General features: G+C 44.1%; 2 protein-coding genes across 6 annotated transcripts in view; both read left to right on the top strand.

The window, feature by feature from the left end:
* Positions 1-24,766, top strand: part of kcnj14 (potassium inwardly rectifying channel subfamily J member 14) — a 56,176-nt gene extending 31,410 nt beyond the window's left edge. Inside the window, exons 2-5 of one of the 2 annotated variants that reach the window (XM_071395007.1) lie at positions 11,016-11,185; positions 11,457-15,369; positions 20,178-20,495; positions 20,962-24,766. In XM_071395007.1, the coding sequence (XP_071251108.1) occupies positions 14,332-15,369; positions 20,178-20,495; positions 20,962-21,195 (1,590 nt within the window). In that variant the 5' untranslated portion in view covers positions 11,016-11,185; positions 11,457-14,331 and the 3' untranslated portion in view covers positions 21,196-24,766. The remainder of the gene's footprint in view (positions 1-11,015; positions 11,186-11,456; positions 15,370-20,177; positions 20,496-20,961) is intronic. The other variant, XM_071395008.1, reaches the window with a different exon arrangement.
* Positions 24,767-25,711: 945 nt separating this feature from the next.
* Positions 25,712-27,650, top strand: part of myh14 (myosin, heavy chain 14, non-muscle) — a 91,502-nt gene continuing 89,563 nt past the window's right edge. For 3 of the 4 annotated variants that reach the window (XM_071395001.1, XM_071395004.1, XM_071395002.1), the window contains exon 1: positions 25,712-25,955. The gene's annotated coding sequence lies outside the window, so the exon portion shown is untranslated. The remainder of the gene's footprint in view (positions 25,956-27,650) is intronic. The other variant, XM_071395003.1, reaches the window with a different exon arrangement.

Raw genomic sequence — 27,650 nt, forward strand, 5'->3', positions numbered from 1 at the left:
TATATACTACGGTTCACCCCCTCTACTCTGTCTCATTCTATATACTACGGTTCACCCCCTCTTCTCTCTGTCTCATTCTATATACTACGGTTCACCCCTTCTTCTCTGTCTCATTCTATATACTACGGTTCACCCCCTCTACTCTGTCTCATTCTATATACTACGGTTCACCCCCTCTTCTCTCTGTCTCATTCTATATACTACGGTTCACCCCCTCTTCTCTCTGTCTCATTCTATATACTACTGTTCAACCCCTCTTCTCTTTCTCATTCTATATACTACGGTTCATCCCCTCTTCTCTGTCTCATTCTATATACTACGGTTTAACCCCTCTTCTCTGTCTCATTCTATATACTACGGTTCACCCCCTCTTCTCTCTGTCTCATTCTATATACTACGGTTCACCCCCTCTTCTCTCTGTCTCATTCTATATACTACGGTTCACCCCCTCTTCAACTCTTAATGATCGGCTATGAAAAGCCAACTGAAAATTATTCATGATTATTATTTGACCATGCTGGTCACTTATGAACATTTTGAACATCTTGGCATAGTTCTGTTATAATCTCCACCCAGCACAGCCAGAAGAGGACTGGCCACCCCTCATAGCCTGGTTCCTCTCTAGGTTTCTTCCTAGGTTTTGGCCTTTCTAGGGAGATTTTCCTAGCCACCGTGCTTCTACACCTGCATTGCTTGCTGTTTGGGGTTTTAGGCTGGGTGTCTGTACAGCACTTCGAGATATTAGCTGATGTACGAAGGGCTATATAAAATAAACTTGATTTGATTGATTTGATTTGATCTTCTCTCAGTCTCATTCTATATACTACGGTTCACCCCCTCTTCTCTCTGTCTCATTCTATATACTACGGTTCACCCCCTCTTCTCTCTGTCTCATTCTATATACTACGGTTCACCCCCTCTTCTCTCTGTCTCATTCTATATACTACGGTTCACCCCCTCTTCTCTGTCTCATTCTATATACTACGGTTCACCCCCTCTTCTGTCTGTCTCATTCTATATACTACGGTTCATCCCCTCTTCTCTGTCTCATTCTATATACTACGGTTTACCCCCTCTTCTCTCTTTCTCATTCTATATACTACGGTTCACCCCCCCTTCTCTCTGTCTCATTCTATATACTACGGTTCACCCCCTCTTCTCTGTCTCATTCTATATACTACGGTTTACCCCCTCTTCTCTCTGTCTCATTCTATATACTATGGTTCATCCCCTCTTCTCTCTGTCTCATTCTATATACTACGGTTCACCCCCTCTTCTCTGTCTCATTCTATATACTACGGTTCACCCCCTCTTCTCTCTGTCTCATTCTATATACTACGGTTCACCCCCTCTTCTCTCTGTCTCATTCTATATACTACGGTTCACCCCCTCTTCTCTGTCTCATTCTATATACTACGGTTTACCCCCTCTTCTCTCTGTCTCATTCTATATACTATGGTTCATCCCCTCTTCTCTCTGTCTCATTCTATATACTACGGTTCACCCCCTCTTCTCTGTCTCATTCTATATACTACGGTTCACCCCCTCTTCTCTCTGTCTCATTCTATATACTACGGTTCACCCCCTCTTCTCTCTGTCTCATTCTATATACTACGGTTCACCCCCTCTTTTCTCTGTCTCATTCTATATACTACGGTTCACCCCCTCTTCTCTCTGTCTCATTCTATATACTACGGTCACCCCCTTTTCTCTGTCTCATTCTATATACTACGGTTCACCCCCTCTTCTCTCTGTCTCATTCTATATACTACGGTTCACCCCCTCTTCTCTCTGTCTCATTCTATGTACTACGGTTCACCCCCTCTTCTCTCTGTCTCATTCTATATACTACGGTTCACCCCCTCTTCTCTCTGTCTCATTCTATATACTACGGTCACCCCCTTTTCTCTGTCTCATTCTATATACTACGGTTCACCCCCTCTTCTCTCTGTCTCATTCTATATACTACGGTTCACCCCCTCTTCAACTCTTAATGATCGGCTATGAAAAGCCAACTGAAAATTATTCATGATTATTATTTGACCATGCTTGTCACTTATGAACATTTTGAACATCTTGGCATAGTTCTGTTATAATCTCCACCCAGCACAGCCAGAAGAGGACTGGCCACCCCTCATAGCCTGGTTCCTCTCTAGGTTTCTTCCTAGGTTTTGGCCTTTCTAGGGAGTTTTTCCTAGCCACCGTGCTTCTACACCTGCATTGCTTGCTGTTTGGGGTTTTAGGCTGGGTGTCTGTACAGCACTTCGAGATATTAGCTGATGTACGAAGGGCTATATAAAATAAACTTGATTTGATTGATTTGATTTGATCTTCTCTCAGTCTCATTCTATATACTACGGTTCACCCCCTCTTCTCTCTGTCTCATTCTATATACTACGGTTCACCCCCTCTTCTCTCTGTCTAATTCTATATACTACGGTTCACCCCCTCTTCTCTCTGTCTCATTCTATATACTACGGTTCACCCCCTCTTCTCTGTCTCATTCTATATACTACGGTTCACCCCCTCTTCTGTCTGTCTCATTCTATATACTACGGTTCATCCCCTCTTCTCTGTCTCATTCTATATACTACGGTTTACCCCCTCTTCTCTCTTTCTCATTCTATATACTACGGTTCACCCCCCCTTCTCTCTGTCTCATTCTATATACTACGGTTCACCCCCTCTTCTCTGTCTCATTCTATATACTACGGTTTACCCCCTCTTCTCTCTGTCTCATTCTATATACTACGGTTCATCCCCTCTTCTCTGTCTCATTCTATATACTACGGTTTACCCCCTCTTCTGTCTGTCTCATTCTATATACTACGGTTCATCCCCTCTTCTCTGTCTCATTCTATATACTACGGTTTACCCCCTCTTCTCTCTTTCTCATTCTATATACTACGGTTCACCCCCCCTTCTCTCTGTCTCATTCTATATACTACGGTTCACCCCCTCTTCTCTGTCTCATTCTATATACTACGGTTTACCCCCCCTTCTCTCTGTCTCATTCTATATACTACGGTTCACCCCTTCTCTCTGTCTCATTCTATATACTACAGTTCACCCCCTCTTCTCTCTGTCTCATTCTATATACTATGGTTCATCCCCTCTTCTCTCTGTCTCATTCTATATACTACGGTTCACCCCCTCTTCTCTGTCTCATTCTATATACTACGGTTCACCCCCTCTTCTCTCTGTCTCATTCTATATACTACGGTTCACCCCCTCTTCTCTCTGTCTCATTCTATATACTACGGTTCACCCCCTCTTCTCTGTCTCATTCTATATACTACGGTTCACCCCCTCTTCTCTGTCTCATTCTATATACTACGGTTTACCCCCTCTTCTATCTGTCTCATTCTATATACTATGGTTCATCCCCTCTTCTCTCTGTCTCATTCTATATACTACGGTTCACCCCCTCTTCTCTCTGTCTCATTCTATATACTACGGTTCACCCCCTCTTCTCTGTCTCATTCTATATACTACGGTTCATCCCCTCTTCTCTGTCTCATTCTCCATACTACGGTTCACACCCTCTTCTCTCTGTCTCATTCTATATACTACGGTCACCCCCTCTTCTCTCTGTCTCATTCTATATACTACGGTTCACCTTCTCTTCTCTCTGTCTCATTCTATATACTACGGTCACCCCCTCTTCTCTCTGTCTCATTCTATATACTACGGTTCACCCCCTCTTCTCTCTGTCTCATTCTATATACTACGGTCACCCCCTCTTCTCCGTCTCATTCTATATACTACGGTTCACCCCCTCTTCTCTCTGTCTCATTCTATATACTACGGTCACCCCCTCTTCTCTCTGTCTCATTCTATATACTACGGTTCACCCCCTCTTCTCTCTGTCTCATTCTATATACTACGGTTCACCCCCTCTTCTCTCTGTCTCATTCTATATACTACGGTCACCCCCTTTTCTCTGTCTCATTCTATATACTACGGTTCACCCCCTCTTCTCTCTGTCTCATTCTATATACTACGGTTCACCCCCTCTTCTCTCTGTCTCATTCTATATACTACGGTTCACCCCCTCTTCTCTCTGTCTCATTCTATATACTACGGTTCACCCCCTCTTCTCTGTCTCATTCTCCATACTACGGTTCACACCCTCTTCTCTCTGTCTCATTCTCTATACTACAGTTCACACCCTCTTCTCTGTCTCATTCTATATACTACAGTTCACCCCCTCTTCTCTGTCTCATTCTATATACTACGGTTTACCCCCTCTTCTCTCTGTCTCATTCTATATACTACGGTTCACCCCCTCTTCTCTCTGTCTCATTCTATATACTACGGTTCACCCCCTCTTCTCTGTCTCATTCTATATACTACGGTTCACCCCCTCTTCTCTCTGTCTCATTCTATATACTACGGTTCATCCCCTCTTCTCTATCTCATTCTATATACTACGGTTTACCCCCTCTTCTCTCTTTCTCATTCTATATACTACGGTTCACCCCCCCTTCTCTCTGTCTCATTCTATATACTACGGTTCACCCCCTCTTCTCTGTCTCATTCTATATACTACGGTTCACCCCCTCTTCTCTCTGTCTCATTCTATATACTACGGTTCACCCCCTCTTCTCTGTCTCATTCTCCATACTACGGTTCACACCCTCTTCTCTCTGTCTCATTCTCTATACTACAGTTCACACCCTCTTCTCTGTCTCATTCTATATACTACAGTTCACCCCCTCTTCTCTGTCTCATTCTATATACTACGGTTTACCCCCTCTTCTCTCTGTCTCATTCTATATACTACGGTTCACCCCCTCTTCTCTCTGTCTCCTTCTATATACTACGGTTCACCCCCTCTTCTCTGTCTCATTCTATATACTACGGTTCACCCCATCTTCTCTCTGTCTCATTCTATATACTACGGTTCATCCCCTCTTCTCTGTCTCATTCTATATACTACGGTTTACCCCCTCTTCTCTCTTTCTCATTCTATATACTACGGTTCACCCCCCCTTCTCTCTGTCTCATTCTATATACTACGGTTCACCCCCTCTTCTCTGTCTCATTCTATATACTACGGTTCACCCCCTCTTCTCTGTTTCATTCTATATACTACGGTTCACCCCCTCTTCTCTCTGTCTCATTCTATATACTACGGTTCACCCCCTCTTCTCTGTCTCATTCTCCATACTACGGTTCACACCCTCTTCTCTCTGTCTCATTCTCTATACTACAGTTCACACCCTCTTCTCTGTCTCATTCTATATACTACAGTTCACCCCCTCTTCTCTGTCTCATTCTATATACTACGGTTTACCCCCTCTTCTCTCTGTCTCATTCTATATACTACGGTTCACCCCCTCTTCTCTCTGTCTCATTCTATATACTACTGTTCACCCCCTCTTCTCTGTCTCATTTTATATACTACGGTTCACCCCCTCTTCTCTCTGTCTCATTCTATATACTACGGTTCATCCCCTCTTCTCTGTCTCATTCTATATACTACGGTTTACCCCCTCTTCTCTCTTTCTCATTCTATATACTACGGTTCACCCCCCCTTCTCTCTGTCTCATTCTATATACTACGGTTCACCCCCTCTTCTCTGTCTCATTCTATATACTACGGTTTACCCCCTCTTCTCTCTGTCTCATTCTATATACTACAGTTCACCCCCTCTTCTCTCTGTCTCATTCTATATACTACAGTTCACCCCCTCTTCTCTGTCTCATTCTATATACTACGGTTTACCCCCTCTTCTCTCTGTCTCATTCTATATACTACGGTTCATCCCCTCTTCTCTCTGTCTCATTCTATATACTACGGTTCACCCCTTCTTCTCTGTCTCATTCTATATACTACGGTTTACCCCCTCTTCTCTCTGTCTCATTCTATATACTATGGTTCATCCCCTCTTCTCTCTGTCTCATTCTATATACTACGGTTCACCCCCTCTTCTCTGTCTCATTCTATATACTACGGTTCACCCCCTCTTCTCTCTGTCTCATTCTATATACTACGGTTCACCCCCTCTTCTCTCTGTCTCATTCTATATACTACGGTTCACCCCCTCTTCTCTGTCTCATTCTATATACTACGGTTCACCCCCTCTTCTCTGTCTCATTCTATATACTACGGTTTACCCCCTCTTCTCTCTGTCTCATTCTATATACTATGGTTCATCCCCTCTTCTCTCTGTCTCATTCTATATACTACGGTTCACCCCCTCTTCTCTCTGTCTCATTCTATATACTACGGTTCACCCCCTCTTCTCTCTGTCTCATTCTATATACTACGGTTCACCCCCTCTTCTCTGTCTCATTCTATATACTACGGTTCATCCCCTCTTCTCTGTCTCATTCTCCATACTACGGTTCACACCCGCTTCTCTCTGTCTCATTCTATATACTACGGTCACCCCCTCTTCTCTCTGTCTCATTCTATATACTACGGTTCACCTTCTCTTCTCTCTGTCTCATTCTATATACTACGGTCACCCCCTCTTCTCTCTGTCTCATTCTATATACTACGGTTCACCCCCTCTTCTCTCTGTCTCATTCTATATACTACGGTCACCCCCTTTTCTCTGTCTCATTCTATATACTACGGTTCACCCCCTCTTCTCTCTGTCTCATTCTATATACTACGGTTCACCCCCTCTTCTCTGTTTCATTCTATATACTACGGTTCACCCCCTCATCTCTCTGTCTCATTCTATATACTACGGTTCACCCCCTCTTCTCTTTCTCATTCTATATACTACGGTTCATCCCCTCTTCTCTGTCTCATTCTATATACTACGGTTCACCCCCTCTTCTCTCTGTCTCATTCTATATACTACGGTTCACCCCCTCTTCTCTTTCTCATTCTATATACTACGGTTCACCCCCTCTTCTCTCTGTCTCATTCTATATACTATGGTTCATCCCCTCTTCTCTCTGTCTCATTCTATATACTACGGTTCACCCCCTCTTCTCTCTGTCTCATTCTATATACTACGGTCACCCCCTTTTCTCTGTCTCATTCTATATACTACGGTTAACCCCCTCTTCTCTCTGTCTCATTCTATATACTACGGTCACCCCCTCTTCTCTCTGTCTCATTCTATATACTACGGTTCACCCCCTCTTCTCTCTGTCTCATTCTATATACTACGGTTCACCCCCTCTTTTCTCTCTCTCATTCTATATACTACGGTTCACCCCCTCTTCTCTCTCTCTTATTCTATATACTACGGTTCACCCTCTCTTCTCTCTGTCTCATTCTATATACTACGGTTTACCCCCTCTTCTCTCTGTCTCATTCTATATACTACGGTCCACCCCCTCTTCTCTGTCTCATTCTATATACTACGGTTCACCCCCTCTTCTCTGTCTCATTCTATATACTACGGTTCACCCCCTCTTCTCTCTGTCTCATTCTATATACTACGGTTCACCTTCTCTTCTCTCTGTCTCATTCTATATACTACGGTCACCCCCTCTTCTCTCTGTCTCATTCTATATACTACGGTTCACCCCCTCTTCTCTCGGTCTCATTCTATATACTACGGTCACCCCCTCTTCTCCGTCTCATTCTATATACTACGGTTCACCCCCTCTTCTCTCTGTCTCATTCTATATACTACGGTCACCCCCTCTTCTCTCTGTCTCATTCTATATACTACGGTTCACCCCCTCTTCTCTCTGTCTCATTCTATATACTACGGTTCACCCCCTCTTCTTTCTGTCTCATTCTATATACTACGGTCACCCCCTTTTCTCTGTCTCATTCTATATACTACGGTTCACCCCCTCCTCTCTCTGTCTCATTCTATATACTACGGTTCACCCCCTCTTCTCTGTTTCATTCTATATACTACGGTTCACCCCCTCTTCTCTCTGTCTCATTCTATATACTACGGTTCACCCCCTCTTCTCTTTCTCATTCTATATACTACGGTTCATCCCCTCTTCTCTGTCTCATTCTATATACTACGGTTCACCCCCTCTTCTCTCTGTCTCATTCTATATACTACGGTTCACCCCCTCTTCTCTTTCTCATTCTATATACTACAGTTCACCCCCTCTTCTCTCTGTCTCATTCTATATACTATGGTTCATCCCCTCTTCTCTCTGTCTCATTCTATATACTACAGTTCACCCCCTCTTCTCTCTGTCTCATTCTATATACTACGGTCACCCCCTTTTCTCTGTCTCATTCTATATACTACGGTTCACCCCCTCTTCTCTCTGTCTCATTCTATATACTACGGTCACCCCCTCTTCTCTCTGTCTCATTCTATATACTACGGTTCACCCCCTCTTCTCTCTGTCTCATTCTATATACTACGGTTCACCCCCTCTTCTCTCTCTCTCATTCTATATACTACGGTTCACCCCCTCTTCTCTCTCTCTCATTCTATATACTACGGTTCACCCTCTCTTCTCTCTGTCTCATTCTATATACTACGGTTTACCCCCTCTTCTCTCTGTCTCATTCTATATACTACGGTTCACCCCCTCTTCTCTGTCTCATTCTATATACTACGGTTCACCCCCTCTTCTCTGTCTCATTCTATATACTACGGTTCACCCCCTCTTCTCTGTCTCATTCTATATATTACGGTTCACCCCCTCTTCTCTGTCTCATTCTATATACTACGGTTCACCCCCTCTTCTCTGTCTCATTCTATATACTACGGTTTACCCCCTCTTCTCTCTGTCTCATTCTATATACTACGGTTCATCCCCTCTTCTCTCTGTCTCATTCTATATACTACGGTTCACCCCCTCTTCTCTCTGTCTCATTCTATATACTACGGTTCACCCCCTCTTCTTTGTCTCATTCTATATACTACGGTTCACCCCCTCTTCTCTCTGTCTCATTCTATATACTACGGTTCACCCCCTCTTCTCTCTGTCTCATTCTATATACTACGGTTCACCCCCTCTTCTCTGTCTCATTCTATATACTACGGTTTACCCCCTCTTCTCTCTGTCTCATTCTATATACGATGGTTCATCCCCTCTTCTCTCTGTCTCATTCTATATACTACGGTTTACCCCCTCTTCTCTCTGTCTCATTCTATATACTATGGTTCATCCCCTCTTCTCTCTGTCTCATTCTATATACTACGGTTCACCTTCTCTTCTCTCTGTCTCATTCTATATACTACGGTTCACCCCCTCTTCTCTCTGTCTCATTCTATATACTACGGTTCACCCCCTCTTCTCTCTGTCTCATTCTATATACTACGGTTCACCCCCTCTTCTCTCTGTCTCATTCTATATACTACGGTTCACCCCCTCTTCTCTCTGTCTCATTCTATATACTACGGTTCACCCCCTCTTCTCTCTGTCTCATTCTATATACTACGGTCACCCCCTTTTCTCTGTCTCATTCTATATACTACGGTTCACCCCCTCTTCTCTCTGTCTCATTCTATATACTACGGTCACCCCCTCTTCTCTCTGTCTCATTCTATATACTACGGTTCACCCCCTCTTCTCTCTGTCTCATTCTATATATTACGGTTCAAATCAAATTGTATTTGTCACATGTGCTGAATACAACAGGTGTAGACCTTACCGTGAAATGCTTACTTACAAGCCCTTAACCAACAATGCAGTTCAATAAATAGAGTTAAGAAAATATTTACTAAATAATCTCAGTTAAAAAATATAACAAAAAGTAACACAATAAAATAATGAGGCTATCAACAGGGGGTACCGGTACTGAGTCAATGTGCGGGGTACAGGTCAGTCGAGGTCATTTGTACATGTAGGTTGGGGTAAAGTGACTATGCATAGATAATAAACAGCGAGTAGCAGCAGCAGTGTAAAAACAAATGGGTGCCAATGTAAATAGTCCGGGTGGCCATTTGATTAATTGTTCAGCAGTCTTATGGCTTGGGGGTAGAAGCTGTGAAGAAGCTTTTTGGTCCCAGACTTGGCGCTCCGGTACCGCTTGCCGTACGGTAGCAGAGAGAACAGTCTATGACTTGGGTGACTGGAGTCTCCTCCCTCTTTCTCCTTGTCCTTCTTCAGCAGCATGATTCATCAAATGTTGCCTCTGTAACACATCAGTATTCCTCTGTAGTTGTTTCCATGTACACTGCAGTGTTGTGATCCATAGCAGCATGGCAGTGGACTTTAGCATGACATTGGAATGGCCCCAGGCTAGTTGTATATGTGATATGTAATTCCCTCGCTGTGTCACAAATACACGTGCGTGTGTGTGTGTGTGTGGTTTGCTTTTCCTATCTTTGTGGGGACCAGAAGTCCTCATGAAGATAGTAATACAAGGAAAATTGGAGACATTCCGCCAGTCCCCTTAGGCTTTTTTAGGCTTAGGGGTTAGAATTAGTGTTAGAGTTAGGGTTTAGGGTTAGGGTTAGGATTAGTGTTAGTGTTAGAATTAGTGTTAGAGTTAGGGTTTAGGGTTAGGGTTAGGATCAGTGTTAGTGTTAGAATTAGTGTTAGAGTTAGGGTTTAGGGTTAGGGTTAGGGTTAGGATTAGTGTTAGAGTTAGGGTTTAGGGTTAGGGTTAGGGTTAGGATTAGTGTTAGAGTTAGGGTTAGGGTTCAGGGTTAGGGTTAGGATTAGTGTTAGAGTTAGGGTTAGGGTTCAGGGTTAGGGTTAGGATTAGTGTTAGTGTTAGAGTTAGGGTTCAGGGTTAGAGTTTGGCTTAGTTTTAAGGTTAAGATTTTGGGGTTAAGGTTAGAGTTAGGGTTAGGGTTTGAGTTAGGGTTCAGCATTAGAGTTTGGGTTTGGGTTAGTTTTAAGGTTAGGATTTTGGGGTTAAGGTTAGCGTTAGGGTTAAGGGTTATGGAAAGTAGGATTTGAAATGGGAATAAATTGTTTGGTCCCCAGAAGGATAGTTTAATAAACATGTGTGTGTGTTTGCAATAACCGTCAAGATGTACAGTATTGGGGCCCAAATGCACAGCTTATTCACCTGTATGGGTCATAAAATATGTCCGTAAAGATATACAGTAAACTATCACAATGGACGTGGTTCTCTTATTCCACCCCTCTGTTTCTTTTCATTCCAGGTTCCATGACTTTATGGAGACATTTTCATTTGTAATTCCCGAGACATTTCTTCCCATTCTTTCCAAGAAGTGACGCAACATCAACACTCCCAGTAAACTGGACACAGGAATATTTGTTGTGGTACAGAGCTACACCAGAGCACCCAGACAGACCAAGTCTCAAGGAACAGGTTACTGATTACATGATTTTATTGGTTTTATTATGGGTTTTCATTGAGCTATTACAAATGAAGATGAAAACCATAGAGGGTTAGAGACGGTGAGTCCATCCTGCCCTTTTGCTCTTTACCGTCTTACCTTCTCAGAATGTCCACAAGACAAGACCTATCTGCTTACATCATCAGAGCATCTGTTTTCACAAAGGAGATCTGAAGTCATGGTTTTATCTCTGTTTATGCTGATTGTTGGTTGGTTTCATCTGTATTGTCATGTTATTCCCAGGTTGGCAAGGACACAGGAGAGGCGTCATGGGAGGAACAAAACGGGATAAGAAACCAGACGGGATAAGAAACCAGACGGGATAAGAAACCAGACGACTGACTGAGCGAAAGAAGAAAACGTCAGAGAAAGAAGGAAAGAGAGAAGGATTGTGCGTTCTCTACTTTCTCAGAAGTGCAGCCCCTAAATTCCTGTTACTATGCCTGAGAGAGGGAGGGCAGCAGACCAGTCAAAATGAACCCCTACGTCACCTCTCACTTTAGGAGGGATCTCTTTCCCCACTTCCACTTGTTGTAGAGGCTTCTCTTCTCTTCACCCCTCTCTTACTGTTTGTGTGACATGACAACACCTGGCTCTGTGTAAACTTTGGACAACAGGTAACACCTGTCTCTGTGTAAACCTTGGACAACAGGTAACACCTGTCTTTGTGTAAACCTAGGACAGAAGGTAACATCTGTCTCTGTGTAAACCTAGGACAGAAGATAACATCTGTCTCTGTGTAAACCTAGGACAGTAGGTAACATCTGTCTCTGTGTGAACCTAGGACACCAGGTAACGACTGTTGCCTTGGTATTCTCCTGTGTTGTGCCTTTGTTGCTCCTAGTCAGGGTGTTACACTGTAAACTGTCCTCGGTGATCTGGTCAAGGTGTTACACTGTAAACTGTCCTCAGGGAGCTGGTGAAGGGTTGAACTGTTCCTCAGCAACCTAGTAACATGTTTAGCTTGTTCACTGGGGGTCAAAGACTTGCCAGTGTTCGAAACCACAGTTCACTGGAAATGTGTACGGAAGGTAAAGTCTAATATCGCAACCAAACATTTTTTGTGTCATTTGGATTTGCCCTGAATCAAACCTTTTGAGTTTTCTTTGTTTTTATCCCTAAGGGATTTGGCATGCAACAAACAAAAAAATCTCTCTTCCCAAAATATTACCTTTGTTTGCCTCAGTGGGTCGTTGTTTTTACCCAGTTTTCATTGCACGTCCTCTGCCCATTATTGCCACATTTTTCCAAAGGAATTAGACTGGAAGCTTTTCTGAAATGGATAAACATGTGTGTTCTCTGTCAAGCAGGGGTGTTGAGTGTGACACTTGAACCAAGAGGAGAGAACTAAAGCCAACCCGTTTGGAAAAAACAAGGACACAGCACCTCCGGTCTCAGGATTGGACAGGATTTGACCTCTGAAATAACCTTTGAGCTCTGAGTTTTCGTAGAGGTCATCCACAGGTGTATGCCCTGTGTGCCTGTTACCCCTCCCCTCTTTCCCCACAACCGGCCAATAGGATTCTGCTCCTCCTACACATTCACTTTGACTCTATATTAGGTGTTGTATAGAATTAATATTGGTATCATATGTATAGGATGATACACAAACATAGGTACACAGAAAGTACACACAATTGTACATGCCTTGGCGTTCTAGTCAAGTAATTTCATTCTCTCTCCTTTTATTTATTGTCTTTCTCCCTCTCTTTCCCTCACTCCCTCTGTTATAGAGAATTCTCCCATGCAGTTGTAGTGGAGAGTAAGTCTCCTTATTGTTGTATACATTTTTACAACACTGAGTGAATACGATGTAGCTGATCTGGTCAGTAGTCAGTCTGTGCAGTGTGTTCTGTACTGAATTGACAATGCCTTTAGGAGAAACACAGAGACTCTCAGGAATAGGATATCCTGTTAAAAAAAGCAGTCACCTGAGAGAGCCACAAACATATTTCAAATGTCTCTAAAAGTCTGCTTTTGTTGTGCCAAGAACTCACCACTGACATTTGAGGACTTTTGTGTCCTGGAAAAGATACTTGGATTTGAGGGGAAACTGCTGGTCACAGTCTCCCACTTGTGAGAGACACTGAGTGAGTATTATTTACACAGTGCATGGCTACTGTAGCTCATAAATGTATTCCAAGGCCCTGTAGCAAAGGAAACATAGATATAAAAGGGTGGAGGAACATATTCTGACTGATAGGAAGTGAATGTATTGAAATTGTGTACCATTATCTGAGTCAATAGTCTAAGGAGTTCCTCCTCTGTTTCAATCTGCCTTGTGTATTTTCCATGACCAAACCACTGGGAAATGAAGATTATGGAACGTAAGAAACAGCATGCTATTCTTTTCTCTGCTGGTTGCATGTTAGATATGTGTTAGAAACATAGACACCGTTTGATTGTACTGTACTGTGGATCTACCCCTGGACTCTGTATTGTCATATTGCACTTTAGTGAATGTGGGGAGTATATATCCTCCTTACTACTACCCCATTGTATCCCCAGCTCTCATCCTTTCAAGCTTCTCAGTTCCTGTAGCCTGCTCAATGTGTTTCCCTCGTGCTGTTTCAAACTATCAGCAAAACTCCCGCTCCCTCGTAAGATGGCCACAGACTATGGGTCCCTCCTGTTGATACCCTGGACACGTGTGTAACCTCCCTCTTCAGCCCAAAGGAGTGTAAGTACAACAGGGACTATACAGTATTACTGCGAGACTGTCTATCTGCTGCTGTGGAATACGTTTCTGAAACAACACTGCCTGTTGACCAGAGGATTATATACAGCAACAACTTGACCACTGAGCTTCCTTCAAGAGAATGGAAGGAAAACTGTGAATCAGGACACTGTAGAGCTGTGAGTAACACTGACTGTTAATAAAAAGTTAGTGGAACAATGATCCGGGAAGTGAGGGAAGTCATCTACTGCTGGATACAGTTTTTCCTCATGGATCTACCTTTACCACATCAGATGGATTACTTTTCACCATAGAAACAGTGGAACTGGAAAGAAGAACAGAACACCAGGTTCTTATCAATACCTAGGTGGTCATAAACTCACAAAGCACATAGGAGTTGAGACTACAGCTTCATCAGCGTAAGACATTGTATTTAGCACCATGGGAGCGGCGCGTGTTAAGCGACGTTTCAGTGCGGTGGTTGACGGGCTGGTAGACGAGGAGGAAGTCATTAAGCTGGCTCTGAGTGTTGCTGACACGGCCAGGGTGGGGGGGAGCACGGGAGGCTCAGGGAGCCCCACCAGCCCCTCTCCCACACACAACCGAAATGGCAAAGCACTCTCCCTGCAGGGCAACGGCAGCAATGCACGGAGGTCCAGCGGAGCCCTGGAGGCAGGAGGAGGGGAAGGATCGATGAAAGGAGGAGGGCGCTCAGGACTGAGGGGCGGGAGGGGCGGAAGTCTGGGGAGAAGGGGAGAAGGCTGTTCGTCCTCGGACCGAGATTCAACACTGTCGTCCCCTTCCTCCTCAAGCCGCCGGCCCACCCGGCGCTCTAGCCGCCGGCCCCGCCACCGCTTTGTGGGCAAGGACGGGCGCTGCAACGTCACCTTCGTCAACATGAGCGAGAGGGGCCAGCGTTACCTCAGCGACCTCTTCACCACCTGCGTGGACATCCGCTGGCGTTGGATGCTAGTCATCTTCTGCCTCTCCTTCCTCCTCTCCTGGCTGCTCTTTGGCTTCGCCTTCTGGCTCATTGCCGCCGCGCACGGGGACTTCGCCATCCGCCTCAACCCCAGCTCGGGTGCCTCTTCCGGGGGAGGAGATGAGTCCGGGGCAGGGGCGGTGGTGGAAGTGGAGGAAACGTGTTTCGTTCAGGTGAACAGCTTTATGGCGGCCTTCCTGTTCTCCCTGGAGACGCAGACGTCCATCGGTTACGGCTTCCGCAGCGTGACTGAGTCCTGCCCCCTGGCGGTGATGGCGGTCGTCTTGCAGTGCATTGTGGGCTGCATCATTGACGCCTTCATCATCGGAGCGGTCATGGCGAAGATCGCTAAGCCCAAGAAGCGTAACGAGACGCTGTTGTTCTCTGACACGGCAGTGGTGGCGCTGAGAGACGGGAAACTCTGCATGATGTGGAGGGTGGGGAACCTACGCAAGAGCCACCTGGTAGAGGCACACGTACGTGCACAGCTATTGAAGGTAAGAAAGGAGAGAAGAAGAAGATTGGTTGAGGGATGAAAGAAGGGAGCAAAGAGGCGTAAGGGGCTGTAACCAGTAGACGAGGCAGGACACATCAGTAACTGTAAAGAGACTGAAGGGGCTGTAACCAGTAGACGAGGCAGGACACATCAGTAACTGTAAAGAGACTGAAGGGGCTGTAAACAGTAGAAGAGGCAGGACACATCAGTAACTGTAAAGAGACTTAAGGGGCTGTAACCAGTAGAAGAGGCAGGACACATCAGTAACTGTAAAGAGACTTAAGGGGCTGTAACCAGTTGACGAGGCAGGACACATCAGTAACTGTAAAGAGACTGAAGGGGCTGTAAACAGTAGACGAGGCAGGACACATCAGTAACTGTAAAGAGACTGAAGGGGCTGTAAACAGTAGAAGAGGCAGGACACATCAGTAACTGTAAAGAGACTGAAGGGGCTGTAACCAGTAGAAGAGGCAGGACACATTAGTAACTGTAAAGAGACTGAAGGGGCTGTAAACAGTAGAAGAGGCAGGACACATCAGTAACTGTAAAGAGACTGAAGGGGCTGTAAACAGTAGAAGAGGCAGGACACATCAGTAACTGTAAAGAGACTGAAGGGGCTGTAAACAGTAGACGAGGCAGGACACATCAGTAACTGTAAAGAGACTTAAGGGGCTGTAACCGGTAGAAGAGGCAGGACACATCAGTAACTGTAAAGAGACTTAAGGGGCTGTAACCAGTTGACGAGGCAGGACACATCAGTAACTGTAAAGAGACTGAAGGGGCTGTAACCAGTTGACGAGGCAGGACACATCAGTAACTGTAAAGAGACTGAAGGGGCTGTAACCAGTAGAAGAGGCAGGACACATCAGTAACTGTAAAGAGACTGAAGGGGCTGTAACCAGTAGAAGAGGCAGGACACATCAGTAACTGTAAAGAGACTGAAGGGGTTGTAAACAGTAGACGAGGCAGGACACATCAGTAACTGTAAAGAGACTGAAGGGGCTGTAACCAGTAGAAGAGGCAGGACACATCAGTAACTGTAAAGAGACTGAAGGGGCTGTAAACAGTAGAAGAGGCAGGACACATCAGTAACTGTAAAGAGACTGAAGGGGCTGTAACCAGTAGAAGAGGCAGGACACATCAGTAACTGTAAAGAGACTGAAGGGGCTGTAACCAGTAGAAGAGGCAGGACACATCAGTAACTGTAAAGAGACTGAAGGGGCTGTAACCAGTAGACGAGGCAGGACACATCAGTAACTGTAAAGAGACTGAAGGGGCTGTAACCAGTAGAAGAGGCAGGACACATCAGTAACTGTAAAGAGACTGAAGGGGCTGTAACCAGTTGACGAGGCAGGACACATCAGTAACTGTAAAGAGACTGAAGGGGCTGTAACCAGTAGAAGAGGCAGGACACATCAGTAACTGTAAAGAGACTGAAGGGGCTGTAAACAGTAGACGAGGCAGGACACATCAGTAACTGTAAAGAGACTGAAGGGGCTGTAAACAGTAGAAGAGGCAGGACACATCAGTAACTGTAAAGAGACTGAAGGGGTTGTAAACAGTAGACGAGGCAGGACACATCAGTAACTGTAAAGAGACTTAAGGGGCTGTAACCGGTAGAAGAGGCAGGACACATCAGTAACTGTAAAGAGACTTAAGGGGCTGTAACCAGTTGACGAGGCAGGACACATCAGTAACTGTAAAGAGACTGAAGGGGCTGTAACCAGTTGACGAGGCAGGACACATCAGTAACTGTAAAGAGACTGAAGGGGCTGTAACCAGTAGAAGAGGCAGGACACATCAGTAACTGTAAAGAGACTGAAGGGGCTGTAACCAGTAGAAGAGGCAGGACACATCAGTAACTGTAAAGAGACTGAAGGGGCTGTAACCAGTAGACGAGGCAGGACACATCAGTAACTGTAAAGAGACTGAAGGGGCTGTAACCAGTAGAAGAGGCAGGACACATCAGTAACTGTAAAGAGACTGAAGGGGCTGTAAACAGTAGAAGAGGCAGGACACATCAGTAACTGTAAAGAGACTGAAGGGGCTGTAACCAGTAGAAGAGGCAGGACACATCAGTAACTGTAAAGAGACTGAAGGGGCTGTAACCAGTAGACGAGGCAGGACACATCAGTAACTGTAAAGAGACTGAAGGGGCTGTAACCAGTAGAAGAGGCAGGACACATCAGTAACTGTAAAGAGACTGAAGGGGCTGTAACCAGTGGACGAGGCAGGACACATCAGTAACTGTAAAGAGACTTAAGGGGCTGTAACCAGTAGACGAGGCAGGACACATCAGTAATTGTAAAGAGACGTAAGGGGCTGTAAACAGTAGAAGAGGCAGGACACATCAGTAACTGTAAAGAGACTGAAGGGGCTGTAAACAGTAGACGAGGCAGGACACATCAGTAACTGTAAAGAGACTTAAGGGGCTGTAACCAGTAGACGAGGCAGGACACATCAGTAACTGTAAAGATACTGAAGGGGTTGTAAACAGTAGAAGAGGCAGGACACATCAGTACTGTATTAACAATGGTGGAGAGAGAGAGAGAGAGAGAGAGAGAGAGAGAGAGAGAGAGAGAGAGAGAGAGAGAGAGAGAGAGAGAGAGAGAGAGAGAGAGAGAGAGAGAGAGAGAGAGAGAGAGAGAGAGAGAGAGAGAGAGAGAGAGAGAGAGAGAGAGAGAGAGGGAGAGACAGAGAATGACAGAGAGAGAGGAGGAATTACAGAGTGAAAGATAAGGACACATCAGTAACTGTAAAGAGACTGAAGGGGCTGTAACCAGTTGACGAGGCAGGACACATCAGTAACTGTAAAGAGACTGAAGGGGCTGTAACCAGTAGAAGAGGCAGGACACATCAGTAACTGTAAAGAGACTGAAGGGGCTGTAACCAGTAGAAGAGGCAGGACACATCAGTAACTGTAAAGAGACTGAAGGGGCTGTAACCAGTAGACGAGGCAGGACACATCAGTACTGTATTAACAATGGTGGAGAGAGAGAGAGAGAGAGAGAGAGAGAGAGAGAGAGAGAGAGAGAGAGAGAGAGAGAGAGAGAGAGAGAGAGAGAGAGAGAGAGAGAGAGAGAGACCTTCCATAACAAAGCCATCACCTACAGAGAGATGAACCTGGAGAAGAGTCCCCTAAGCAAGCTGGTCCTAGGGCTCTGTTCACAAACACAAACACACCCCACAGAGCCCCAGGACAACAGCACAATTAGACCCAACCAAATCATGAGAAAACAAAAAGATAATTACTTGACACATTGGAAAGAATTAACAAAAAAACAGAGCAAACTAGAATGCTATTTGGCCCTAAACAGAGAGTACACAGTGGCAGAATACCTGACCACTGTGACTGACCCAAACTTAAGGAAAGCTTTGACTATGTACAGACTCAGTGAGCATAGCCTTGCTATTGAGAAAGGCCGCCGTAGGCAGACATGGCTCTCAAGAGAAGACAGGCTATGTGCTCACTGCCCACAAAATGAGGTGGAAACTGAGCTGCACTTCCTAACCTCCTGCCCAATGTATGACCATATTAGAGAGACATATTTCCCTCAGATTACACAGATCCACAAAGAATTCGAAAACAAATCCAATTTTGATAAACTCCCATATCTACTGGGTGAAATTCCACAGTGTGCCATCACAGCAGCAAGATTTGTGACCTGTTGCCACAAGAAAAGGGCAACCAGTGAAGAACAAACACCATTGTAAATACAACCCATATTTATGTTTATTTATTTTAACTTGTGTGCTTTAACCATTTGTACATTGTTACAACACTGTATATATATAATATGACATTTGTAATGTCTTTATTGTTTTGAAACTTCTGTATGTGTAATGTTTACTGTTAATTTTTATTGTTTATTTCACTTTTGTATATTATCTACCTCACTTGCTTTGGCAATGTTAACACATGTTTCCCATGCCAATAAAGCCCCTTGAATTGAATTGAATTGAATTGAATTGAGAGAGAGAGAGAGAGAGAGATGGAAAGTGATGGGGAGCAGTAGAGAGGGAGAGGGAGAGTGATATTGGTGAGGCCATCTGGACTGTACTCTGATGTCTGTGGTTAATGAGAGCTTGTTTTATTCTCCCTCAGGGGTTTAGAAGATTTACCAAGGGATTCATTTCCCCAGGATTCTTTAACTCAAAACCTGTGTGTGTGTGTGTGTGTGTGTGTGTGTGTGTGTGTGTGTGTGTGTGTGTGTGTGTGTGTGTGTGTGTGTGTGTGTGTGTGTGTGTGTGTGTGTGTGTGTGTGTGTGTGTGTGTGTGTGTGTGTGTGTGTGTGTGTGTACTGTATATAGATAATACTCTTTTCTGGCCATCTGTTAGCAATTTTGGTGAAAGTTTGCGAGGTGGTGTGTGTTCTGACGTATTGTCTGCTGGTCTGTCTCTATTGTGTTTCATGTGGCCCTTACATACCACTGCTTTCATTGTCCTGTGGGTTGTAAAGCTCTAGAGCAGGGAGGTGAAGAGAGGGACATTTAGATCTTCTTTAAAGCTTGACCATGTCAAAGTTCAGATGGGGCAGCTTTGATAAGTTTTAGGGGATCATGGCAGCATTGTATTTCTCAGTGCTGAGGCTGGGGATTGACTAAGGAAAAAGGTTTGGTAGTAAGCCTAGGCCTGCGGAGTATGGCTGCAGACTGGTGCAGCCAAGAAATATAGGCAGGCGAGCGCTTTCTGTGGAACATAACACTTAAGGCTTTGGACTGAACTATACACAACGTTCCTGTAAACAATGTAAAAACTAAACACTTAATCACTAACCTCATACCCTCTGTTCTTCCCCCCTCCCCCAGCCGAGGGTGACCCCAGAGGGAGAGTTCCTCCCGCTGGACAACGAGGACATCAACGTGGGATTCGACACGGGAACCGACCGCATCTTCCTGGTTTCCCCGGTAACCATCGTCCACGAGATCAACGATGAGTCGCCGTTTTTCGAGATGGACCGTCGGACGCTGGAGGGCGACTCGGAGCTGGAGGTGGTGGTCATTCTGGAGGGTATGGTGGAGGCCACAGCCATGACCACACAGTGTCGCAGCTCCTACCTCGCCTCCGAGATCCTCTGGGGTCACCGCTTCGAACCTGTGCTCTTCCAGAGGAAGAACTGTTACCAGGTAAGAGGTGGAGAGGGACTATAGAAACAGAAGAGGAAAGAGTTTCTGCTCCGCTAGCTTCGTTGTTACGTTTTCCCTTTTCTCTACATTTTAGCCATTCAGCAGACACTCTTATCCAGAGTGACCCCTCTCTTTTTCTTATCCAGAGTGACCCCTCTCTTTTTCTTATCCAGAGTGACCCCTCTCTTTTTCTTATCCAGAGTGACCCCTCTCTTTTTCTTATCCAGAGTGACCCCTCTCTTTTTCTTATCCAGAGTGACCCCTCTCTTTTTCTTATCCAGTGACCCCTCTCTTTTTCTTATCCAGAGTGACCCCTCTCTTTTTCTTATCCAGAGTGACCCCTCTCTTTTTCTTATCCAGTGACCCCTCTCTTTTTCTTATCCAGAGTGACCCCTCTCTTTTTCTTATCCAGAGTGACCCCTCTCTTTTTCTTATCCAGAGTGACCCCTCTCTTTTTCTTATCCAGGTGGACTACTCGTTCTTCCACCGGACCTATGAGATTCCCAGCACACCCTCTTGCAGCGCTAAAGAGTTGGCCGAGCAGAAGTACATCCAGGGCTCACGCTCCTCATTCTGCTACGAGAACGAAGTAGCCCTGCAGCTCGTCTCCCCTGACAATGACCCTGAGGGCAACCCTGGCGGCCGCCCCTCCCCCCTGACCCACCGATCCTCCCTCTCACAACCCACCCACACTAACTAGGGAGGCGACAGGCAGAGGGGACAGGAAGTGACCTGGGATCCACAGGAAGTCAGGGACAGACAGAGGGAGAGAGAGGCAGAAAGAGAGACAGGCTTCATAGTGAAAGAGACCAAAGTAGAGAAAGGTAAGTACACGATTTAGGGAAAAGGACAACATTGAGAGACTGAAGTTGAGAGAGGTATAGAAAGAGAAACAGAAGACACGACAAAGATGCCGAGAAACAAACGTAGAGAGAGAGATACTGTATACTGTCAAACAGAGAGAGAAAAGGACATACAGATAGGACAGAAAAGGAAAGAGAGGGATAGAAAGAGAGAAAGAGAGAGAGAATTGTCATTGAAAGGGGTAGATGGGCTGCTGCTACTCTGACTGTGTTGGCTGATTTGGACATAGCGATCTTTCAGAATCATTATGAACCCGTCTGTCTCAGACCCGTCCCGTCAACCAACCGCTACATTCACCACTGGCTCCAGCACCTAACTGACCACACATACAACACTGACCCCTATTGGCTTCAGTCTGTAACTGCAGCTCCTGTTCAGTTACAACTCACACTGGACACATGGGAGTAAGGTGAGCTATGACACTGAGCTATGACCAGTTTAGTGTTTCTGCCCCCTAATGGTGAAGGTTAGGTTTTCGAGAGGCTAAGCTGATCCTAGATCTGTGCCTACGGGTAACTTCTACCCCAAACCTGTGGATGTTGAATACTGTCTGACAGAATGAGGTAAAACGGTGTATATCTACACATTGAGGGATGTTTGTTGAATGACAAGGCATTATTGATATGTTTTGGATTCTGGTCATTTGTGTTCTGTCAAGGTTTGAGCAGGTCTGTTGTGTTAGACTGATATGTAACAAAATGGATACAGAGAAACAGCTGAAAATAAGCAGCGGTTTTAAGCTGTTTCTTTGACTTGTACTGTATGTTGTTATTCTGTATTTATAATGCAAGACTATTATATATTTGCTTTATTTAATCAAACATGTTGCATGTTCAACTGGGTGCAGTGTCAGCACAAAACCATATGAGTGCATAGTCTTGTAACATGTTATTTTAAGGTCTACTTCTAAACGTATGATTAATTGTTTAATATGGTTAACTATGGTTAAAAAACAAAGGTGTATAAGTACTATGTAAGCAGAACTTTGATTAAAATGTTACCTTATGTTATTTTTAAATTCTACAGTACCCAGCTGAAGGGACAATCTTGTGTTAATGTTTACCTCTGTCTTGAATATGAGATTCTGTCACCTGAGATTCTGTGTTCCTCAAACATTTAACTTTGTATGATTTTCCTCAGTATTTTCTTTATTTAGTTAATTTGCTGAATACTGTATATTTGGTAGAATTTTAAGGGGGAAATGGGGGATGTTAAAGGTAGACTCAGATGCAGAATGACGTAGATGACATATGACGTAGATGCAGAAAGTAAACAGCATAGAGGGGCAATTTCCACAACAACTAAGAGCGTTGAAGTGTGAGGCTCAACTTCTCCGCTGTTTAAATAAATAGTGAGGGTATTCCATACTGGTAAAACATGAGCCTATCACAATAATGAAAACAATAATGCGGTGTTTTGTGTAAAAGATGTCTCTTTCCATTTACCACTGTTTGGAGGCTGGAGATATGTTGAGAGTGGATGAACATGTAAAGGAGCCCTTTGAAGTGAATGTTTGACAAACATCATGGCTGGTGGTTTATGCCACAGTAGAAGGTAATACATTTTAAAAGTTAAATAACAAATCTTTAGTACCAGGCCCACAGAGATCCTAATGAATTAATAGAGATTCTATATGTAATGAATGAATAGGGATTCTATATGGAATTCTGTGATCATGTGAACATAGGAGGTCCCATACTGGGAAGAAATGACATCTACTTTCACCCGTGTGTGTGTGACTGTGATAGTGAATTCTTGCATCTCGCTCATCTCAATAACTGCAGTGCTGCTCGTGGCAACGTCATTTAGCTGAGTTTACCTTTAAGGTGACATTGTTGGAAGTGTACAGACCTTGGCAGAGCACCCTAAGCTGGGACTGTAAATGGACCGTAAACCTGTTGGACTGTCATGACCACTGGAAGCATGTACTGAGGACCTGAAACGTACAACTGTCACTTCACTGCAGTACATTTACGTAAGGAAAACCTCCCGGACCCCTCCCTACGTCTTCCTGTTCTTACTGTAAACTGTGAGGGCTCACAACTGCACTGACAAACCACCTGAGGAGGAATTGAAATTCTGTGACATTCTGTTCTCTGAGAGAGGTTCTGTTCAAAGAATTAGAATGGATGACTAATCCTGAATTCTATGGTTCTGCTTTGGTCTGTCTCACACTATGTGGGAGACTAATGCATTAGGTGTTGCATTCAAAGAGAAGTCTATGGTGTTATTCTATAACTAGCACGTGATTTGCAATGTTCAAATTAGATGTTTTTATTGCCTGTCTATTTTGTTGATTCGTGTAACTCTTCTGAAAGTGATGGTTTCTGAAATATGTATACTGATGTTATTGAGAGATGAAGAGTTCTAACTTCTATGCTGTTACTACCACAATTTTTAGTCACACTTTACATTAAGCTAAACTGCCATGTGTGGTATTACATAATAACTAAGTCATTATTTCAAATAGAATCTATTCAGTTTACTTTTGCAGTATTACAATTCAAAATCATTGGGTTATGCACCTTACCAGCAGTTACCATGCACAATATATCATGAATCTACATGATATAACTTCATGTAAAGTGTTGACCAATTGTCTTGACCACTAGATGATACAACAGAGCTGTATTGTTCTACCTACTACAAGGACGGCAACTCTGAAACTTTTACTTGCATCTTTGCACAGAAGTAAGTTGACACTATGGATTAACTCAAAGACAAATATCACATACGTACATACAAAGCACTGTAAAAGCACACAAACGGCTATTGAAATGGCATTTTAAGACGTCACATACTGTATATAGAAAGCAGCACTTCACACACACTGACCTTTTGAACAGGAAACATGGATATTTCACCTTTTAAAGCAGATTCCATGATATGATTTACAACCATATTGATCGGTTATAGTTGGTGTTATTGACATTTATTCAACTTCCGTGTCTTTCCTTATTTTCCTATGTCTCCATGGCTACCGAGTTCTATTTATAGGTGAATGGCCGGTCCCGTCTGCTCCACTTCCTGTGGGGGGTAACTTGAACCCTGACCACCAGGACTCTGACCTCTGACCTCTGTGTTAGCCTTTTTCTTTTTTTTTATGCATCCCACACAACAACAACATAGCCAGATGGATTACTTGATGACTTCCTGGTTGGTTGCTTTATTAGATTCCAGAATAAAATTCTGATATTGCAGGTCAAGGTATGTTGGGATGTAGGTTAGTGGAATCGGGTTGTTACTAACTGTGCTCTATTATTTGTTTCTACAGATACCACTGTATACGTTCCCATCCTTCTCTGTTGTATCACAAAAAATAATAATTTCACTACTGTTTGTGGCAGAAAGCACTTCCATGTGAAAAAGAATGGCACTATAGAGCAAATAAAACACATTGATTGATATGAGTCAATTATGGTTTATTTTGTACTTAAGATTCTCTCATTGCCAAATAAAAGTCTAATTCATTTTTTGCTAAATGGAAAGGTGTAGTTGGTCACAACATAGGCCTGAATATCTGTAAAAGACTGCCGCCATTACAATACAGTTAATTACTGTGTCTTTACTGTGCAAGGTGTGCAGACTTGTAAACTCCATAGAATATGTTATCACATGTTTATTACCTAAAAATACATTTTTAAAAATTCATAATGAAACAGAAATGATCTATTTTTAGAAGAATACCTAGTCCTATACAATCAGAATAATTGATGAGCAATGACTGGTGCACCGGTTTCGTCTTTAAATGGCAAAACCCTTTGAGCAGTACTATAGCATGCTGTAGCTGCGGTCGCCAGCCAGACATCAACACAGGATTCTTAAGACTCGGAGAACTTAACTGTTAGTAGGAATCTGGGGCGGTCACCTCTTTTAGTAGCCCGGCTTTTCCAATAGACAGTCCTTATGCACAGGTCTAAGATCAGCTTAGTACTTTCTCCAAACCTAGCATTAACCATTAAATTAAACCCAAAACCGACCTTAGATCAAGTCTAGGGACTATTCCGTCCCTCTCCGAGTGACAGAAAAGGGATGCTGTCATCAACAAAGAGCGTGCAAATCTCCCTACCCCACCGCGAGAAAACTGCATGGGCACCTGCTACTTTACTCCAATTGGGCATTCCACACGTCCGTCAGACTGATGGGACTGCCCAATATTTTGTCTGATTGGTTAGGATTTGTGGCAATTGGGATCTCTCAAGATCCCATTTGTTGTCGCTTGTATCTGTGCCAGTGAAGGGGCTGGACGGGATCGTCTCATTCAATGGGCGGGGATTCACAGCAGTTGTAGATTTTCATTCGAAGACTCTATTTATAAAGCGGGACTTAAATTTAAGTGATTTTTTATTGGTGTATAGACAGGAAGTGATTGTGCTGCTCTGAAGCCGGCGCTTTGCCCTCACCCTTCTGTCGGTCTGTTTTATGATCAGTAGAATGTGTGTGTGCGGCTTCGACTGAGAGAGTGGTTTAATGATAAAAGCCGCATTTGCGGTACCCACCTCTCACCTCATATAAGTCAGGAAAAACGGAGAAACCGCCTTATTTCGTTCCTCCTCGAGCCCTAGAATTATCCACGTCTCGGAGAACATTGTGAAGGTGAGATATTTAGTTACCAATAGCCAACTCTAATTCAGTCGTAGATAGTCTAATATCCTGCACGGCGACGCATCATATTTCATTGGTGTTGGCTACTTGCTAACCTAGCTAGGTTAGTCTAAATGCGGGCGGCATAACGCCGAAATTACACCCAATAGGGGACCTTCCAGCGGCGTGCTGCCTGGTCCTCCGGTTAGCATGCAGGCTCACGAATGGTACAAAACGATCACATAGCAAATCGAAGATATTGTAAGCTGTTAGACAAGAGAATGCAAGCAGTTGTAAATATGTTGCTTTATTAATTAAGGGTTTATTATAAGTATATTATTATTACGCTATTATGTCTTCTTATCCGTAAGATATTCGTATTATTAACCTATTATTATTAATATTATTGTTAGGTTATTATTGTTAACCCACATTAGTGACTGACCACCCCAAAGCTAACTATAAGGCTAAATTCCATGCGCTCTCTATAATGTGGTCCTTTGAGTCTATCACTAGGCTATATGCTATAACGAATCCTCTAATCATTATTCATACCTCATGCTCGAGGTGTGGTTGGCGTTTGGCTTCATGGCTTTTGTCGGGTGGTATGGTGTTGCAGGTAGTAGAATGGGAATCTTTCGTATAGCTCCGGTTAGCGGACGCACTAATATTTTGGACGGGGAGCCTGCTAGTGTGTCTGTCTGTCAGTGACAGTTTCAGGCGGTGGTTGAGTCACAATGTCACCGCTGCCTCAACACTCGGCTTTTTTCCTCAAATTTAAGCGTAAAGAAAAGGCGTTACCATGCCCCCCCCCCCCCCACTCACACACACACAACCACACACACATTCCTCCCGCACCCCCGCATTGACCTCCACACAAACCCCGCAAGTATTGTCTTTAATACTGCACTGTGGTGGTGTATTGGGGAGTGGGCTTAGTTTAGTTTTGCTATGGAAAAAATAAATGGTCTTATTAGGTTTTAGACACCTGGCTGAGTGAGCTACAGTAGCCTGGTCAGTCAGTGATGGACTGACCATAGACAGCCTTGTTCAGATGTGCTATAAGCGTTTGTTATAATGATAAATACAGACAGGCATGTATAAACAGATGATAAGGAATGCCTCAGGATATCTGATGACTATTTCTGGCCATCCTTCATCTTCCTTCTCTCATCAGTAATGAAGCTGCACTCTGTCTCTCTGTTTGGAGTGACTCACCAACACTAATCTGCTGTGTGTACACAGTATGACAGACAGGAGTAGGTGCCAGTGCAGGTGTAGACCTACTCAGGCCAGAGACAGAGGGACAGACACAGACAGAAAGACATGAGAGGAATCAGGGTGGTCTGGGTGGAGGACATTCCTCAAGAGTAGACACCTTATCTGTGATGACAGACAGCAACTGTTTTGGGTCGGGTTGACACTCAGACTCACTTTATGTACTGTATGCAGAGGGGTTCGGCTTCAGTCCAAATGATGAGTAGTCATTTATTGGGGTAGAAAATATCAGTGTCCTTTAGGAGCCAATAAAGATATTAACAAACAGTCTATAGATGATTGACACCCTCAGACCAATCACTAAATCAATCCATACTAGTTTTCAGAGAGAAATGGCCTATATGGCAGACTCAGCTGAAGTTGAGACGTGTTTTAACACTACCTATGAGGTATACTCTCTTTCCTTCAGTCTGTCAGACTAGTAGTCAC

Source organism: Salvelinus alpinus, chromosome 4, assembly GCF_045679555.1.
Source record: "Salvelinus alpinus chromosome 4, SLU_Salpinus.1, whole genome shotgun sequence".
Lineage (NCBI taxonomy): Eukaryota > Metazoa > Chordata > Actinopteri > Salmoniformes > Salmonidae > Salvelinus > Salvelinus alpinus.